General features: G+C 38.3%; 1 protein-coding gene across 1 annotated transcript in view; it reads left to right on the forward strand.

The window, feature by feature from the left end:
- Positions 1 to 16,466, forward strand: part of impact (impact RWD domain protein) — a 37,605-nt gene extending 21,139 nt beyond the window's left edge. Inside the window, exons 11-12 of the mRNA XM_087783079.1 lie at positions 12,038 to 12,172; positions 16,150 to 16,466. Coding sequence (XP_087639205.1) covers positions 12,038 to 12,172; positions 16,150 to 16,209 — 195 coding nt within the window. The 3' untranslated portion in view covers positions 16,210 to 16,466. The remainder of the gene's footprint in view (positions 1 to 12,037; positions 12,173 to 16,149) is intronic.
- The last annotated feature ends 2,408 nt before the right edge of the window (positions 16,467 to 18,874 follow it).

The raw sequence follows: 18,874 nt of genomic DNA on the forward strand, positions 1-18,874 counted from the left end.
TTTTTGTTTACAAGAAACACCCTCCTCCTATCGGCCTTCTTAACCTGTGGTCCCCATTCCTAGTCCGGGGGCTGGTATCGGTCCATGAGGCCGGATCTGTTCTGTTGATTATTACTGCCTGAAATGTATTCTGATTTGAAAATAGATCATTTTTTCTTCCATTATCAAGTGACTCATGGGTTGTCTCAGTCAAATATTCTCAAATATACACAAACTCTGTATGGTTTGTTTTTACAAGGTCAGTCACTAAATATTATACCAACTTTTAACTAGTCTGCACTGGAAAAAAAAAAGTTGTGGATCTTAACTAATTTTAATAATCAAAGCTATATAAAAACTCAAAAGCAGAATTTTATTTTACCCCTTTACCCCACCACATATAAATATTCACATTTCTTATTTTAAATCTCATTTAGTTGAAAAGGAAAATAAACAAACATACTTCCTTTTTAATACTAATCATTGAATAGAAAGTTAAAAAAGAAAAAAAAAAACATGTCAAATATCCTGACCGTCCTTAAATATCAAGGCTTTCATGTCCAAGTTAAATAATTCGGTGAATGACATTCTAGATCAAATGGTGAAAACTCTTTGCATGTTAATAGTATGAGAGATTTGTAACATAAAAGCAAGAGGTCATTAATATATGGGCTGAACATCAAAGGGAATCTGCTTTCTTATTAGGGTGAATCAAGATAATTTCACGTGAGTCCTCGAAAATGTTGCTTCTCCTCTCCTCACATCATGAGCATGATTGGTTGTAATGTATTGAAGAAGCATACGTGTATTTCACGGTATATAAAACAAGTTCTGCTGCTTAGCCAGGCAAAAACCTCCATCTCTTGGGTAATCTACTTTAATTTTAAAACATCTGTCTGTCTGCTCATCTTCTCTTGTGAACAGTGTCACTCTTTCTCTCTCTTTCTTTTCTATCCAATTTCAAATCTATCTTCTACTGATGGGTGAACAGTCGATGAGGTGTCATGATGCATTGTCTTCATTTTGAAAGACTACTAGATGTCACTCTTTATTTTAAAATCTTTGGCTCTGATCTACTTATTCAATAAAACCTGACATCACTTTCAAACAGAGAGTGACATCTAGTGGTCTTTTACAATGAAAAGACTTTATTATGATACGTCATCGACTGTTTTGTGAAGCCTCATCAACACATCGCTAATTGATCGAGCTTTCAAGAATGGAAATACAATATTACGATTTAATACCTCTTGTTAAATATAGTTTGGTAAACTTGAATATAACTTGTTCATTTTTTAGGTCTTTTTTTCGTACTTGTGTGCTCTGGAACTCTCTCCCACCTGACCTACGCAACTGTGACTCTCTCCCCCTCTTCAAATCACAACTCAAAACTCACCTGTTCCGCACTGCGTACTAACCCCTTTCATCTACTGCTAGCACTTTGTTCTATGATGTTGTTTTTATCCTTTACCATCGGGCTTTTGTTGTACTGTGTGCTTCTATTGCATTATGTGATTTTTTTGTAAATGGGATCTTATTGTGCAGCGACCTTGAAAAATGTATTATTATTATTATTTTGCATGTAAAACACGTTTGACATTTGACCGGAGACACTTTCACAACAATTTCACTGCTGCCGGAACGAATCAGCTTGGATGTTTTTTGTGATTAAACAGTGTCAACAATGCGTGTGGCAAATGGCTTCTGAGTCTACGCCACTTTAAGATCACTTATAACAATATATCACACTCTAACAAAAATGTGTTTCCAGATATACTTTGTTGTCCTTTTATCAACCAGTCCCACCATGTATTAATGCATGTATTTATCATATTATGTTTTTATAAAATGTTAAATGTTCTAAAGTGAAACCAAAATGAAATGACAATTTCTTCTCTATTTGGTTACTAACATTTATAGCAGAACTGGAGCCATAATTGTTACCCATTCCTAGTCATTCGTTCGAGTTGTGAAGTTCTTGAGTATTCCACCAAAATCCTTTACTCCAAAGTCATAGCCCGAGCAAAATCTACATTTACAATAAAATATAATTACAATATTGTTGTAAGTTGTAAGTTAAAAAATGCTCATAATTATTTGATTCCAATTAAAAGAAAGGTTAAATATCAGCGGTGAATTATTCACAGCACATTGCTCACTTCATGGTGTGAAGGTCATTGGATTTCCGAGCTGCTTCTGTTATAAATTACCCCCAAAAGGGCTGCAGGTCAACAGAGACGCTTTTAGATTTTAATCACAGAGACTTTAAGGAATTAATAAATAAATCATTTGAGGGTCGGCATCTGTAATATTTCCTTCGAACATGAGAATTAGGGGCTATCAAATAAAGTTGTACCTGTACGTAAGTTTTATTTCTAAAGTGATTTTATTTGATGAGGTTTCATGAAACAGTTGATGAGGTATCATGATACAGTGTCTTCATTTAGAAATACCACTAGATGTCACTCTCTGCACAATGTCTGGCTCTAATCTACTAATTCAATGAAACACCTTTCACACTGATTTTTTGATTGTATTTAAATGTCCAAAAAGATATTATTTTTTCCCATTGTAGCCATCTATATTTAGATGTATGCAGTCTAATTTGTGAAAATTTGTCTTTTTTTGTGTTGTGCTGTGTTATTTAAGGTTTTTTATTTCACACTTAAAAAGGGACATTTTATTCTGATATGTAGGCTGGGCGTAATTTTATACATGATCAAATGTTGTGTTTATCATACTATACAACGTTTATTGTAACATCACCTAATACCCTTAGAGCAAAGCCCTTCCAGTACTTATCAGATAAAAAAAAGTTATTCTTGTAGACCCAAGAACCAACATAACAGAAGAATCACACAACTTAATTTACTTTATTCTTTGGAATTAAGACGCACTTAAAATGCTTTTATTTTCTTAAAACAAATCAATAGTACGCCTTATAATCCATATGAATTAATTCTGGTTATACTTACTGATCTTGATGAATGGATTTAATCTGCTACACTTCCCTCAACCGTGGTATGTCTCCAGGACTCCTGTAGTTTTACTCTACAAATCACTATGGTACTACGCCGCAAGCCACCATAGTATAACGTAAGAGTCGACTTGGTATTACCTTGTGAATCACCGTGGTATTACTCTTGCGGGTCACCATAGTATTACTCTTGCGGGTTACCTTAGTATTACTCCGCTTGTCACCGTAGTATTACTACGTGGTTCACCATAGTATTACTTTGAGGTTCACCGCAGTGTTACTATACTTGTCACTGTAGTAGTACTCTGCGTGTCACTGTAGTTTTACTCAGTGGGTGACCTTAGTATTACTCTGAAAGTCATCATAGTACTTCTCAGCAAGTCACTGTAGTATTACACCAAAAGACGCATAGTATTGCTTCTCGGAGTAGTTCATTTGTAATGTCCAAACGATTTATTTTTATTTTTGTATCTTGTTTCGTATGACAAAGACACACCCGATGAAATGATGAACCAGAAAAATGCTGATTTCGCATGCTCTCTCAGCAGAATTCCAAAGAGTGACCTTTTCCTTCGAAAATGACGGGTACATTTGATTTTACCGCCGTGTAGATAAAAAATGTTCAAGTCCCAGACTAAATGTTCTACTTGTATTAAAATACTTGTCTCCATTATGAGGAAGATTCCGGGTTATCTGATTTAGAGAAGTAATGTTGTTCATTGGTGCGTGTTCTGTTGCTTTGGGCTTCATCGGGCCGCCACAGCTCACTGACCGCCTGCAAGTGCAGCGCCAGTATCTGGACCTCTTCATCCATCGCAGCTGATTAATCTGCTACTTGACGAAGAGCTCTCTCCTTTATCTTTTGCTTCTCTAATCTCATTCATCTGCACAAGCATCCCCATTTCCTGGCGTGTGCTCTCTGTCAGTGGATATGCAAGTTTAAGGTGATGAATAAAAATTGGGGGCTGATGAATGCCGGCGGCTGCCAGATGTGGATGACATCCCTCCAATGACGGATTGCACTTTTTTTTTTCCCTGCGAGTCTGCGCAGCGAGCCAATTTGTCCCCCCTGTTGTTCGAGCAGTCGGACATTTTAGAAGAATCGCTCGCTTCAAACGTGTGTTTTTATTAATCAAATTAGTCAATTTAATTAAGATTATTAGATTCCATTTTTTTCCCTTGGTTATCTGGATCATCATCAGAGCTCATATCACGCAGATCTAGAGTTGAATTTGGAGCAGATGTCCATTTCAGCTCCCCTGAGTGACGCTGGTTTTATAGGAGAACGCTCTTCCAATATACAGATTGGCTGTTACAAAGCAGGGCGCACATTTCTGTTAGTAACATGCCTCATTTGCATACACTAAGGATTAATTCAGCTCTTTTCTGATCTGATATTTCCTTTAAACAGGGGCGTCAGGTGTAAAGTGGCCAGCGTCCTGAAGTGACCGGCTCAGAAACAATAACCACGCAGCGTGTGGAGGATATGAGAAGATACTTTATCTTCATTCAAATATCAAATACAGTCGTGTTCGCCTCTGATTGAGCGTGAAGTGAAGCGTTCTCTGATCCATCTGTGTTTTTTATAATTGTGTGTTAGTGTTTGTAAATCGAGCTGTTGTGAGGATCTTTAATTTATTTAGCCTCAACAATGTCTGGATCTCAGCCCAATGACAGTTCAGTCTCACGAGCCATAAACTGGATGATCTATGGTGAGTAGTTAATATTCAGTGGCGTCCTGTGATGAAGTTATAATCGTGTTGTCACTGAAGTTTATCTGGGTTGTGCCAAGGATAAGCACACAGATCTATTTAAGATGCTCTTGGATAATAGAATAGAGTGTGAGTGTAAAGCGTTTACTTCTTATTGGTTTATGTGAATCACATTTTTTGTGTGTGGACCATACATACATACACACACACAAAAACACAAACACTCTGCACCTGATTATGTCTACTGACTCCTTCAAGAAACATCTGAAGACATTTTTATTCGTGCAGGCTTTTCCTTAATTCTCTGAGACTCCTGTGTTTGTCTTATGTGTGTTAATCTTTTAAAGTATGTATTTTATTGGGTATTGTTTTGATTGTTTAAGGGCTTTGTGACCCTGGTCTGGAAAAGCGCTAACAAATATTACTTGCTAACTTACTTACACAAACCTAGAGACGGACAAACCCACACAAAGACGCAGTCATGCGCAACCGGGCAAACACACACACACACACACATGCACACAATGACTAACAAAGACTTGCATACAAACACTCATAAAGACACACACACCTACGCACGCAGAAACCCATTCACACACAGACACACACACAATATTAAAAACTTAAAAGTCAGTACAAGCCAAATTATTAAGTTATGTCTCTGTTAGGAACTGTATAATTTGGGGCTTTCTGTAAACCACAAAATGTAAAGTTTACTAAGTTAGTAAAACACTGAACATTTCAGCACAAATTCCTCTTATTAATTTTTTCTTTTAAATACAATGGTCCCTCATTTATTGTGGGGGTTACGTTTTACCTTTTATTAACCTTTCCTAAACTGTCATTAAAGGTCAACTAATGTGTTGTCTTGAGTGTCTTATGTAGATGCTGGACCTCTATTGTACTCATCAGTATATGTCTGTTTGTACAAAAGTTTTCATTGAAATATTTACAATTTGTTTAAGCCCCGCCCACTGCCAACACTTAATTTTTAGATAAAACCTAGTTTACCATAAACACGCCCACTCGGCTGTGATTGGTCAAGTGTTGAGGGCTTCTTACCGTATGTCATCAATCCATGAAGTCTCCACCTCCAAGGAACTTGTTGTATAAACAAAGCGGGGCGTGATTACAGCTGGCTAGAGGAGAAGTGAAGACCATTATTACGTTCTCTGCTCTCGTAACCTCTCGTTCGCCGATCGTCATGATTAGGGACTCACTGCATTTTTGAGAGGAAAACATCTGAGTTAGACAGGAGATTTACTTTCTCACATTAGTTCCACTAGATTTTCTGGCACACTCGTAAAAGTCTTTATAATTTTAACAACATTATTGTCAAAGGACAATTGATTGTAGGCTTGAATTTTTTATATTTTTTATTTAATTTCTTGTAAATTCAACATTGCATTTGAGGTCCAAATTTCCCAAAGAAAGAAACTGAAAGACTACAAAGAGGGACCACTGTATGTCTATTTGAGTTAAGTGGCTACGCTAATCTGTAATGCAAATGGATGATTGGTCAACAGAATGGTTGGACATCCTTGCCTCATTTTCACAAAACAAAAGTTGTTGTTGACTCCATGGCTGCGGATGTTTGGCTGTGGTTTAATTAGCGTGTATGTATGAAGACTAATTAACAGCAGCAGTTATCACTTATAAACATCTCTGGTGCAGTTTCACAACGTCCCACCGGATGTCTGAGAGTAAGATTACCGCCAGGTCTCATTTTGACTCCTCGCAAACCTTCGTCGTACGATTGTGTGTTCTTCCCCGGGATGGTGAGTAAAAGTCAAAAACTGCCATTTCTTGTGCGGTTTGATTTTGGTCCCCACTGACAGCTGAGGGATTTATTTGGGTCTATATCAGCCACATCTGAAAGCTTAACCAATTGATGTTTATTTTTATGGAGCAGCACATATGGAGACACGGCATCAAGAAAACTTGCAAATATCACAAGAAAAACTCGTCATGTACGATAAGAAAGTGTTATTTCTTGCCTGAATAATGTTGTTATGCAGCGTTGGACCTGCTTTAGCTCTTGTGTATTTTCACTGGACCACTTGCCATTGAGTTTTTGCATCATTAAATGAGTGTAAGATGTGTCCTCGAGGCCAGCTTCTGTCTTAATCCAGAAACTTTTCCTTGCTAAGGACATCTTGAGGAGGTTTTTCATCATTCTCTTTGATGCTTGGCATTGTTACTCCCACGTAGGATCTGGCTCATGCGTCAAGATTTCACTCTTTGAAATGATTCATCTGCCAGTGACCAGAATTTAGTTAAAAGTATATTTCAATATCTGCCTTGTCAAACTTTCCCTTCTGCTTCATCAATTCTCTCAGGGTGATGCAGGGACAAAGACCAGAGTGATCAGTGTTAGAGGATTGTGTACGCGATTCTAGATTTTATCCTCTCTCCTTTATTTCAACACAATTTGTCGTCGCTTTGAGACGTAAACTGTAAAAGAGAGGGTTGATCATTTGTGAGGGATATATATGTTTTGCATCATTGAAAAAATAGTTGCATCCAATCATGTAAATGGTTGTTTTTTGTGGGGTGTTTTAATCACTGGGATATCCAGCAACTGAAAATGTTCACTAATTTTCTACTCACCCTTTAGTTATTTTCTGAGTAATACGATTCTATTTGGAACTACAGGCAAAAATATAATGCCACTGAGCTCCAGTCGCTACAATAAAATGAACATACATTTGGCCTATAACTGTTACTTACTCTGAAAATAATCCAAACCCTTAGTCGACATGAGGGTGAGTAGAAAATGATTGAAATTGGAATTTTGGGTGAACTATCACTTTAACAGTGAAACACAACACACAACACGATGATGTAAGCAAAGCACCAGCCACTGCACGCTGCAAAACACCTGAAGAAAATCAATGCTATGCAAAGCAAAACATGTAATGCTAAGCCAATAATGCGGTTGTATGGCACGTATAACATGCGTGGACCACAAGCTCCTTGCTCTGGGTCTATCCACAGAAGTCCCAAGGTGCTTTAAAGTGTACAGTACTCTTGTTTATCACAGGTGTAACCCCTGAATTACAATGCATGAATACCCGTTTTCTTCAACGCAGCCTTTTTTTTTGTAAAGCTCTGTCGCCCTTGGAAGCTTTTTTCCAAGGTACTATTAATAATGTACGACGGACCAGCAAAGCAGATTAAAAAAGAAACAGAACTAAACTATTATTGTCAGACCCTAAGTTAAATAGTATTTTTTTATTTGATTTGAACAAGATTAAGGCGAGCGATTAATGGAGGGTTTTAATGGCAACTCCTGCAATCAGGGAGTAGATTGACTAACACCATACACACACATTTTGGGTAAGTCCCCCTAAAAGTATCGATAAAATGAACCAAATAATGAAAGTTAGAACGCGTTATGAGTTGAGCTAGTTGGTGTATTATATAAACAAGATGCAACCAAGACGGTCCGGCTGCGCTGACATCTGCGTCCGCTCAGACAAACGCAACAAACACACAAATGAATCACTCTCTCCAAAGAGAAGCAATAACACAAAATATCTTCAACTGAATTCCAATAGCCCAGCAAATAATGAATAATTCCCTAAGTCCCGAGTGCTCAAGGTTTAAGAAGAGAGAAAGAGTCAATTAAATGTTCAATGGTTGATTGAGTTTGGCGTGACGCCGTGATTGACATGTACTTGTACGACCTCTCCAAGGCTCCAGGATCCCCAAAACTATAATCCTGACTTGACCTGTTTCAATTTTTGAATTCCCCAGAGGAGTAGGCGAGGTTACAAATGTTCTTCGTTTTATGGTTGAAAAACTCCTGTGATATTGCACGATAATGCGGGAACCCGGGAGATAGGCGAGTCCTCGCGAGTCCAAATGTCTGAAGGGCTAGACAGACTTCGGAAACTGAGCTGATAACCGCCAGAACAGAAATGTAATGAATACACATCAAGTGTGGTATAGGGGTAAGGTTCCAGGACCACCCACAGTAGAGAAACTTCCCAAAGTAGTGAGAGTATAAGTTTAATAAACACTTGTATGTGAATACAGTTACTCTTGAAGACTGCAATGAAACTTTAATGACGATGACTTTTCAGTGCATTAATGTTGGCGATGAAGATATCGGTGATGATGTGTATTGCACACAGAATTAGACCATATCGGCTCCATTAGCATGTCGTTTTATTATAACAAGGCGTGTCCCATAATCTGCTAGTGGTGAAGTCACATACAATTTTATATATTATATTTTATTTTATATTTTATATATATATATATATATATATATATTGTTAAAAAAATAATGAGAAGTTCTAGACAGAATCTAATACAAGTTTGTGGGTGACATGACTATATTACGTTGTTTTTGTTTTTTTTACTATAATTGTTATAAATGTAGTGCTTTCATTTCCCTCTAAAATATATGTATTTGTAAGCGTTCTTTATTAGGCATCACTTTTATTTATTTGTGTCTTTTTATTTGTCCAGTTTCATGAGCCCAATTACAATCCTTGATCATGTATTTTCCCCCATTTTCAAGCACTAATATGTTACTAAGTCGTACTCCTTCGTAATGGATCCACATAAAGGTTAAATCCAGTTTTAAAAAATATTTTTACTCTCATTACACACACACACACACACACACACACACACACACACACACACACACACACACACACACACACACACACACACACACACACACACACACACACACACACACACACACACACACACACACACACACACACACACACACCCCATTGAAGCTCTTCTCTCTGCTTTCACACACTCATGCTCATTTTTCTGCTTCCCTTCATGACCCCTCTTCTTCACTCTCTCCTCCTGTGGGTTATTTATCTGTTGTTTGGTCTGACTGGTTAATGGAGCCGGCTGCCCTGAGACTGGTTCCCTCAAGGTTTTTGCGTCTTATAGGCACTCGTTTCTTACCACTTTGTCAGTTAAACCTGTTCTTGGTGCTTTGGTAGCGCAGCAGCAATTACTAGAACATTGTATGTTTGAAAAAAACCCTGCAGATTGTAAGAAGTAATTAATAAAAATTACTTGGAAATATGTCACAAAAATTCCTGAGGCTAAGATCTGTGATATTCTCTCTGACAACATTTCATCTTATTTCTATTTTGCGTTTTTTTTTTTCCTATTATAAAAAAAATCTTTTTCTTTATCCCTTTGTTCTTTTGCCTTGACAGCACCTCCTAACACCGTTAGCAAATTTAATTTCCCATCTCTGAAGGATACATAAAAAGGCACTGCAGCACTGAGCCAGACTCTGTACCAAATCTGTTTACAAAAGTAGAACTTGTGAGGGGTGTTTAAATCATGATAATTTATTAGAAAAGTAAGTAAAACTTTAATAGCAAAAGTAATTTGCTGAATAATGATAATGTGTTCAAACTGAAATATCCATAGTTTTAGCATTTTATCATTATTTTCTAGGGTATATTATGACATGTACTTGCTTTTCCTTTAATTTCCAGGATTTTTACCTTTGACCCCAGTTTATAATTTGGCCCCTTAGGAATATAATTGCTTACCTAATAATCGTACCACCTAACTTTAAAACCCATATAAAGTGATATTTAAACAAACAATACTTCAAGTGTGTTGAGCGTTTGACTGAAAAACTCCCACATCAAAGCATCTTCATGGACTTGGGGAGACCTCGTACTGCAAAAAAAGAAAAGGTTATGCTAAAAAGAGAGAAAATATGATAATTAAATAAACATCAACGCAGCAGCACCATTTCCGACATGACATGAATAAAGCCCTTCATCCTTCTGCACATCAAACTCTGCTGTACTTTGAGGGCAGAAACTTGTCCACCCCGAGGACGAGACCCCAGAACATAAGAAGAGCAATGTTATCCATACGGTCCAGTGCGCTCCTCCGAGGATTGTCCGAACTTGAACATTAGAAGAGCACGCCAAAAAGAACATGACACCAGTGGAGGAGTGGTTTCTTTCGGGACCAGAGTTGGCAGTCCACCTGCACCGAAAGGACAAGGGACTCTGTATTTAGGACAGAAGCACAGTTCGACCTGGAACAGCAGGCAGTAAAGAAATACCTAATTTCAGATGAGCAGGGTCAAACCAGTTTTCTGGTTTTATTTGTGTTTCTGCTAGTAAACTAGTCAACTGAATTACAATTTTCAACATTTGTTTCATGTGAAAGGTTAATCTTACAATGCTAAGTTTGGAGGCCCCCAACACTTTATGCACCACAAATCATTTAAATGTCACCATCATCTTTAATGGTCGACTTTAAGGTGAAAAAAATAGCAGAAATAAAATAGTACGATGGATTTTTAAGTGCATTAAAAATACAACAGACCGTAACGCTGAATCAGCAGGAGCTCTGTGCTATTTCTATGCAACTAAATGCTTGAAAATAGTTAGTTTGTGGTAGTTAACAGCATAATTTCTTGAGGGAACCTGACCGAAACAATCGCCTTGACTATAGACTGTATCAAATATGGAACGTTGTGTGTCTGACTTTACAACCTTTTTTCTTGTTTTGAAGTTATTGTGCATTCTTAAAGATTCAGTTTTCTAGTTCAGCCAACCCCTCCGTTCAAGGGTCAGGGTTCGGACATGGTAAGTTATGATAGGGAGATGAAACTATGTCAATTTAGTCAACCTACGCACCTTTTTATTCAAATTCACGAAAACTTATCAGCAGCATTTTGTAAACCAGACTCTAATCTTTTTACTTTACACTTTATTGTAAGTTTATTGATCCGATCCAACACACAAGAGCGCCAGGAATAACCCAGACTAGAATGAATTACAGCTGATGGCTTCCCCTACATCCTGTTTCCATCTCATAATAAGCAATGGTTGAATGAATGAAGTGTATATGTGTGGTTCAGTAAATATGATAACACAAACTATATCTGTAATTTTCATCAATATATACATTTTTTTCTTCTTTCTGTGTGGCCCATTGACACGTGCCTCAATGGCTGATAACAGGCCCCGGCCCAGGTCTTTAAAATCAAGCAATGGAACACTCATTGCAGATAAAAAGGTAATGAGACATTTGACAAAGTCAAACCCACTGAGTAAAACTGCTCTACAGTTTTAATTCCGAATCGATCGTTCTCCTGCTGCAATCTCTTTTTTTTTTTGGCACATAACTTGTTTGATTTGCTTGACTATACAATAAAAAACTTTGGATTCAATGCGGCACATCGACCGAGGTGCAGAGAAGAGCTGCAAGCTTCAGTGAGAATAACGTGAGCTCTTTCTCATCCGACCATTGTCGTCACTGAGTAACACCACCACACTTTTCCTCCGACTTGTCATCGACACTCTGTTTGTGGAAGAACGTGCTCACGCTTTGTTGGTCTCTACAGATCCTGGACGTGCGTAATGTGATGGTGGTGGTGTCTCGGTGGTATGGAGGGATTTTACTGGGTCCCGACCGCTTCAAACACATCAACAACTGTGCCAGGAACATCCTGGTGGAGGAGGGATACACTGCGTCCACGGTGAGATGCTCTCCTCTGTCATCTTCCCCTGACACTTCATCCATCACATTTGTCCTCGCTGACAGTTTTCTGATGCTGCAAACACCTGGTCCACGGATGATTATTGTCTTTTAGCTTGTCCGAGCTGATCAACAGCTCATGGTGTTTTGAGTTCTTCACTCAACGACAAGGATTTCTTTTCTTTAGTTATGTACAGCTGCATTCCATAAACTATAATTTCATGAAACTTTTATTCTATTTAGATTAGGACCAAAGTCCAGGCAGAATCTGGCCCGCCAAGTCATTTTATGTGGGTCAGCAGATGATAAACACAAAGTAGATTCATATACTTTTGTGATATTGAAAGATACCAGTGTTTAAGACAAGATAAGGAGCAGAAAACAGAGACTTCCAATGACTTATGTTGAAGGAAATTGGTTTGGGAAAGAGTAACAAACCTGAGGTTATTAGGAAAGAACGAGCCAACAAGACAACATCGTCTAATCATACTTACCACTACAGAAAGTTAGGGAAATATCAATTTAGTTCTGACTTATATTGTATGATGACATCAGTCATTGTGTCCTCCACAGCTAAGTTACAATGAAATCTGACTGATAACTGAGGACGAGAAGATGCAGTTGATTCAAGCATCTTTTAAAGCTGATTTTGAGTTTGGACATATTTTGGTTTGAAAACAAATGAAAGCAGTTACGACTTTGTCAAGAGTCATGTGGTCTGTAAATTCTGCAACACCAGAGTCAAGTACAATACTACAAATATATCCTTGTTACTACAGTATCACAATATTTCATAATATAAAGTATCGTTGCCCCTGTGGCGTGATTGATATTATGTATATTATTGTTTCTAAAACATGGAACATCTCAATTGTGACGTTGCACTGCACAAATCTTGGATCTCACCTCTTGAGTCAGATTTGAGAATACTGGCTCACTTGAGTCTTGTTCGACATGTACCTAAGATCAAACGCTTCCTTCCTTGCGCGCCTGTCGCTGGCCTAAAGATGTGTCCGGTTGGCTTTGAAGTGGAATTTTTTTTGGCACGGATAACTTACTCCCTCAGATTCCACCGTCGACCTTTGAGCTGTCAACAGATTAAAGCGCTGCCAATCAAAAAACCTTCACTTACTGTAAAAAGTGGCCCTTGATTAATTCCCGTCTTGACAGCATCGTGCAGGACCATCATCTGGTCTCTCACTCTCTGCAGATTTTCACCGGATGAAAGGGTTGAGACTCGGAAGAGGGCTTTCCTGTTAATCATGTGCTAATCATGCACTTTGGAAAGAACCCTTTCACTTCTTTTTGTCTCGACTTTCAGACTTCTCTCCACAGCCAGAGAGGAAGATATAACATTTAAAGCCCATTAAGGGAAGGAAATGAAACGTGCTGATTCATGTATTCTTCAGGAATAATCGTCGAGCTGTAATTTGACCAAACCCGGATGAATTGATTTTTAAGGTGGCATAAAAGACCCTGCCACTTTTCTCCCGGGAATGTTGCAACTTGATTATATAAGAACTTGGTTAAAGCAGTGTTACAGAATTGATGACTATGCTCTGAGAGCATTTCTGCTTGATAAGAATCCGTGTGATAAATAAGTTTCACTTGCGTCAAGTAGACATAAAAAAATCTCCCCTGACTGAAAAACACACAGTAGTTTAGATCTTTATTGAGAGCTGTGGGTGGTACTTTCCATATACACTCATTTTAATGCCATAATAAAACAAAAATATGTTGTTTAGAAAAAGCAGGTGTTAAGACTGTCTTCACATTTCACTGGACGTGTGTTGGATTACATTCAGAATGAAATACCAAAACCACTTATATTTATACTTATAGTTTTAACCACATATTTATTCATTTATTACCTCTTTTTTATTATAAGGGTTACTTATGGCCCTTTTCCACTAGCTTTCTTTGGCACAATTGGCCTCCTCTCTACCCGGTTATTTTGTTTTTCCACTTGCGCGAAAAATGTCCTTTTTTTAGCACCTCCCCTTTTGTGGTTCCAAGCGAGTTGAACTAATATTAATTTATGTCACTTCAACTGACTGTGGACCCCTGATTGGTCCGAAAAGTGATGTCATTAAAGATTCTCTCAACACAAGAATCTGGGTTAGTGGCGGGTGGGCAGACCCAAAGACAAACACAAACATGCATGCACATAGACAATTTAAAGTACTGTATGTTTTTGGACTGTGGGAAGAAACTGGAGTACCTGGTGTACAGACAGGGAGAACATACAAACTCCAACCCTATGTTAGTTTTTAAATGTAACATTTGTAGCTAAGAACAGCTCTCCTCTGGGTCTCTAGGGATCTGTTAGCATCAAACAGGACTTTGACTACTCTCTGGTCCCTGAGTGGTCACAGCTAACGTCAGGCTGAACATTGAATCACAGGTCATAAGTGAGCCGTTTGCCGGGAGAAGGTCTTAAGGGGAGCTCTCAAAGAATAGACATCCTTCACGTTGAATATGCTAAACTATCCCCGGACTCTAAAAGAATGTCAATGGCAAGAGCATCTTAACCCCCTTTAATCTTGACACCCTTCTCTTCTCTCATCTTTTGCACCACTACATTGACTTTACACGTGAACGATTTGCTCAACACATTTGGATTGAACCTTGTCATCTCTCCATATGTTAAAGTTTAGCTGGGCTCTGATTGGTCAGTGCACAACAACTTGTCGTTTGAGTTGAAAATGAACCCGTTGAAGATACGACCAGATCCCAAACATGTCGCAATCTACACACGTTAGACATAGTAGCTGATGACGGTTTGACGAGGCTTCATGAAACAGTTGATGAGGTATCATGATACAGTGTCTTAATTTTGAAAGACCACTAGATGTCACTGTCTGTTAATAAAATATGTCAGGTTTCATTGAATAAGTAGATCAGAGCCAAACATTATAAAGCAGAGAGTGACATCTAGTGGTCTTTGAAAATGAAGACACTGTATCATGATACCTCATCAACTGTTTCATGAAGCCTCATCATCCCATCATTCGTTGTATCGTGAAGGAATAGTTCACCTTAAATTCTAATTTCACAAATGTTCTACTCACCCTTGTGTCCATACTGCTCCTCTGTGTTTGGAAGCCCCAGCAAGACAATATGTTTGAAAAAAATACAATCTTGTTTATAGCGTTAGCTGAAATGCTAACACCTCACAGAAGGAAAATACTCAATACTTAAATCTTGCGTAAGCTCCCAGTGTCTACTGTCTAGTAAAAAAAAAATCAAAACAATCTCCTGTCAGGTCTTCAATACAAGAGCGACATCACAGAAGAGCACTATGGACATTACACTACATATTTGGACAGTCTATAACTCTAAAAAGGAACTTACTACTCTAAAAATGATTCCACCCGTTAGTTGAGGTAATGGTCAGTAGAAAATGAGAGTTCAAACTTTGTCCTACTATAATCCCCTCTACCTTGACGTCAAATGTAAAAATGTCACTGGTGTTGTTTGCTTAAAATCTAATGTTACGATAACCCGGTTCAGCCTTCATTACTTTATTCAATACTTCATTAAACATCCTTCCTCACTGACCTGAATCAATAAGTGGGTGTGTAACCCGCTGGCTTGTGTGTGTACGCAACACTTTTCCCCCGTTTCAGTGATTCATTCAACAAAGCCGCCAACCGATGAGCCTGAGAAGTCCTCTCCACTCTAAGAGTAATAATTAGGAGATCTTGAAGAGTGCTTAAGAGTGGAATGTTTGGTTTGATGCAATTACAAGAATGCATTAAAACGAGCGCCGCGTGCCAATCAGCGCTCTGTAATTTGCATTTCCACAGTAAGCCGAATATCGCGGTGGGAGTTCAGACTAAAGTGTCTGTCAAAAATTGAGTCATGAGGTGTAAAGCGGCTCTCCGATGCAGAGTGTGGAAAACTGTGGCTGAATTAAGTGGAATACTAATGTGGGATCATCACTCTCAGCTTAAGTCCTCTGTCTTCCCTTCACAGGAGGACTCGGCCAGATCCGGGGGGAAGACCAAGAAGCCAAAATCCAAGAAGACGAGATGACGAGAGCTGGTCGTGACTGAGCAGGACGTCTGTCCACTCATGCCATCGTCACTATTAAAGTTTGACTTTTTAATAAAAAAAGAAGTGACTCAATCATAAAAAGCTGTTCTATCAATTCAAGTGACGACTTTCGGGGACATAAGCCACGACGTGATGAGTTTCTCAGAATCTGCATGTGAATCAAATTCAGCCACAATTTATTCTGTGTTTGCAGCAAATGCGATCAGACAATGTTATTAAATGAATATGGATGTCAAAGGATGAGGTTTGACAAGCTCTGAGGAGTCGCGTGTTCATCTTTTCTCGTCGACTTGATTTCACGCGACATGTCTGCTAAATATTCAACTTCTCTCAATTGCCTGTTGTCTGCCAGAATTTACCTCCAGGGTCTTCCTCCGGGCTTCGCCTCACCTCTCGATTTGGTGCCACTCAATCCCTGAGAAAGCCTGGGCTGCATATTAACAACTCCTGGGTTGGCTTTAGGCAGCTGAGGACTGCCTTCTAAAAATATCCAGGGCTCATCTGTGCAATTGGCAGTTTGGAATTCACTGCCGCAACCTGCCTATTAAGACGTGGAGGGGGGAAAAATGACTTTGAGTTCCTCGCTGGGATGTTTGAGATGCATCGCCACTACAGTACACCGTGTTACTGCAGCCGACGCTATGTTCACACACTGCGGGTCTGTGAGCTGAAAGTAAACATTAGCGAGAGCAAATGACTTCTCGGCTTCTTGCCGAACTTCTCATCACGTAAATGATCTTTTTGTGTGGAAAAATGAACAGTAGATTTGCTGTTGCTTTGACAACTTGGATGTTTTGAGCTTGCTGATTCATCTATTCTTCAGGAATAATCGTCGAGCTGTAATTTGACCAAACCCGGATGAATTGATTTTTAAGGTGGCATAAAAGACCCTGCCACTTTTCTCCCGGAAATGTTGCAACTTGATTATATAAGAACTTGGTTAAAGCAGTGTTACAGAATTGATGACTATGCTCTGAGAGCATTTCTGCTTGATAAGAATCCGTGTGATAAATAAGTTTCACTTGCGTCAAGTAGACATAAAAAAATCTCCCCTGACTGAAAAACACACAGTAGTTTAGATCTTTATTGAGAGCTGTGGGTGGTACTTTCCATATACACTCATTTTAATGCCATAATAAAACAAAAATATGTTGTTTAGAAAAAGCAGGTGTTAAGACTGTCTTCACATTTCACTGGACGTGTGTTGGATTACATTCAAAATAAAATACCAAAACCACTTATATTTATACTTATAGTTTTAACCACATATTTATTCATTTATTACCTCTTTTTTATTATAAGAGTTACTTATGGCCCTTTTCCACTAGCTTGCTTTGGCACGATTGACCTCCTCTCTACCCGGTTATTTTGTTTTTCCACTTGCGCGAAAAATGTCCTTTTTTTAGCACCTCCCCTTTTGTGGTTCCAAGCGAGTTGAACTAATATTAATTTATGTCACTTCAACTGACTGTGGACCCCTGATTGGTCCGAAAAGTGATGTCATTAAAGATTCTCTCAACACAAGAATCTGGGTTAGTGGCGGGTGGGCAGACTCAGAGAGCAAATGACTTCTCGGCTTCTTGCCGAACTTCTCATCACGTAAATGATCTTTGTGTGTGGAAAAATGAACAGTAGATTTGCTGCTGCTTTGACAACTTGGATGTTTTGAGCTTGTACAAGAGCAAGATGTGTAAAATTGGTTACATATTTTCATCATACCAGGTGTAGTATGGTTACATTAAGCAAATTGGAGAAATTGTATATAGGTACGAGTGTGTGAATGGTTGTCTGTCTTTGTGTGCCCTGCGACAGACTGGTGTCCTGTCCAGGGTGTCCCCTGCCTCTTGCCCCGAAAAAACTTCAATATTTTTTTAATTTGTAGACTTTTAATTCAATATAAATGTTGGTATAAAATTAACACAGGAAAAATACAGTTTCTTTAGATCAGACATAATGAATTAACATGTATTTACGTCATCATGTGATCGTCTGTGTGTCGCATGATTGGCTGAAAGCTTGATCAATTAGCTCTGTACTCCTTTGATATTGTCTGGTAGTACTATCATACCAACATCTTTGTTTAGAATTTAAAAGTCTACAATTTAAATATATTGAATTAAGAGAATGTATTTTTTAATTATTGGAATTAAAATATGAAACCGTATGTAAAAAAAGTACATTTACTTAAAAATAAAAATAATTATATTCAATTATTAAAGAAAGGAATTCAACCTTTCAATATGACAGTAATTGAATCCAATTATTCCAAAAATAATAATGAATTGCCTAAAAAAAACATTTCAATAAAATAATTTAAAGTTTACACATTTTAAATGTTAAATTCAACTATTCAATATCCCTAAAGAAGAGGATACGATGTGTTTGGTTAAAACAGGAAATAGCTCGACTTCTCTCAGATGTTCACACAAACCCAGAGAAGTCTTCTTGAGGGAGATGTTTTCGCAAACACCAACTTCGCCACGGGAGGAAGCAACATGAGCCAGTCAGACACCACGGGGGACCAGACCCCTTGCCGGAAGTGCCTGAGTTCAAATGCCATAGAATCTCGACATCCTGGATATATTTAGGTTCAAGATGTTACATTTGTGTCAACATTGGGTTTATATAATATATATACCGACAG

This window comes from Callionymus lyra, chromosome 2 (genome assembly GCF_982586985.1).
Source record: "Callionymus lyra chromosome 2, fCalLyr1.hap1.1, whole genome shotgun sequence".
NCBI classification, from domain to species: Eukaryota; Metazoa; Chordata; class Actinopteri; order Syngnathiformes; family Callionymidae; genus Callionymus; species Callionymus lyra.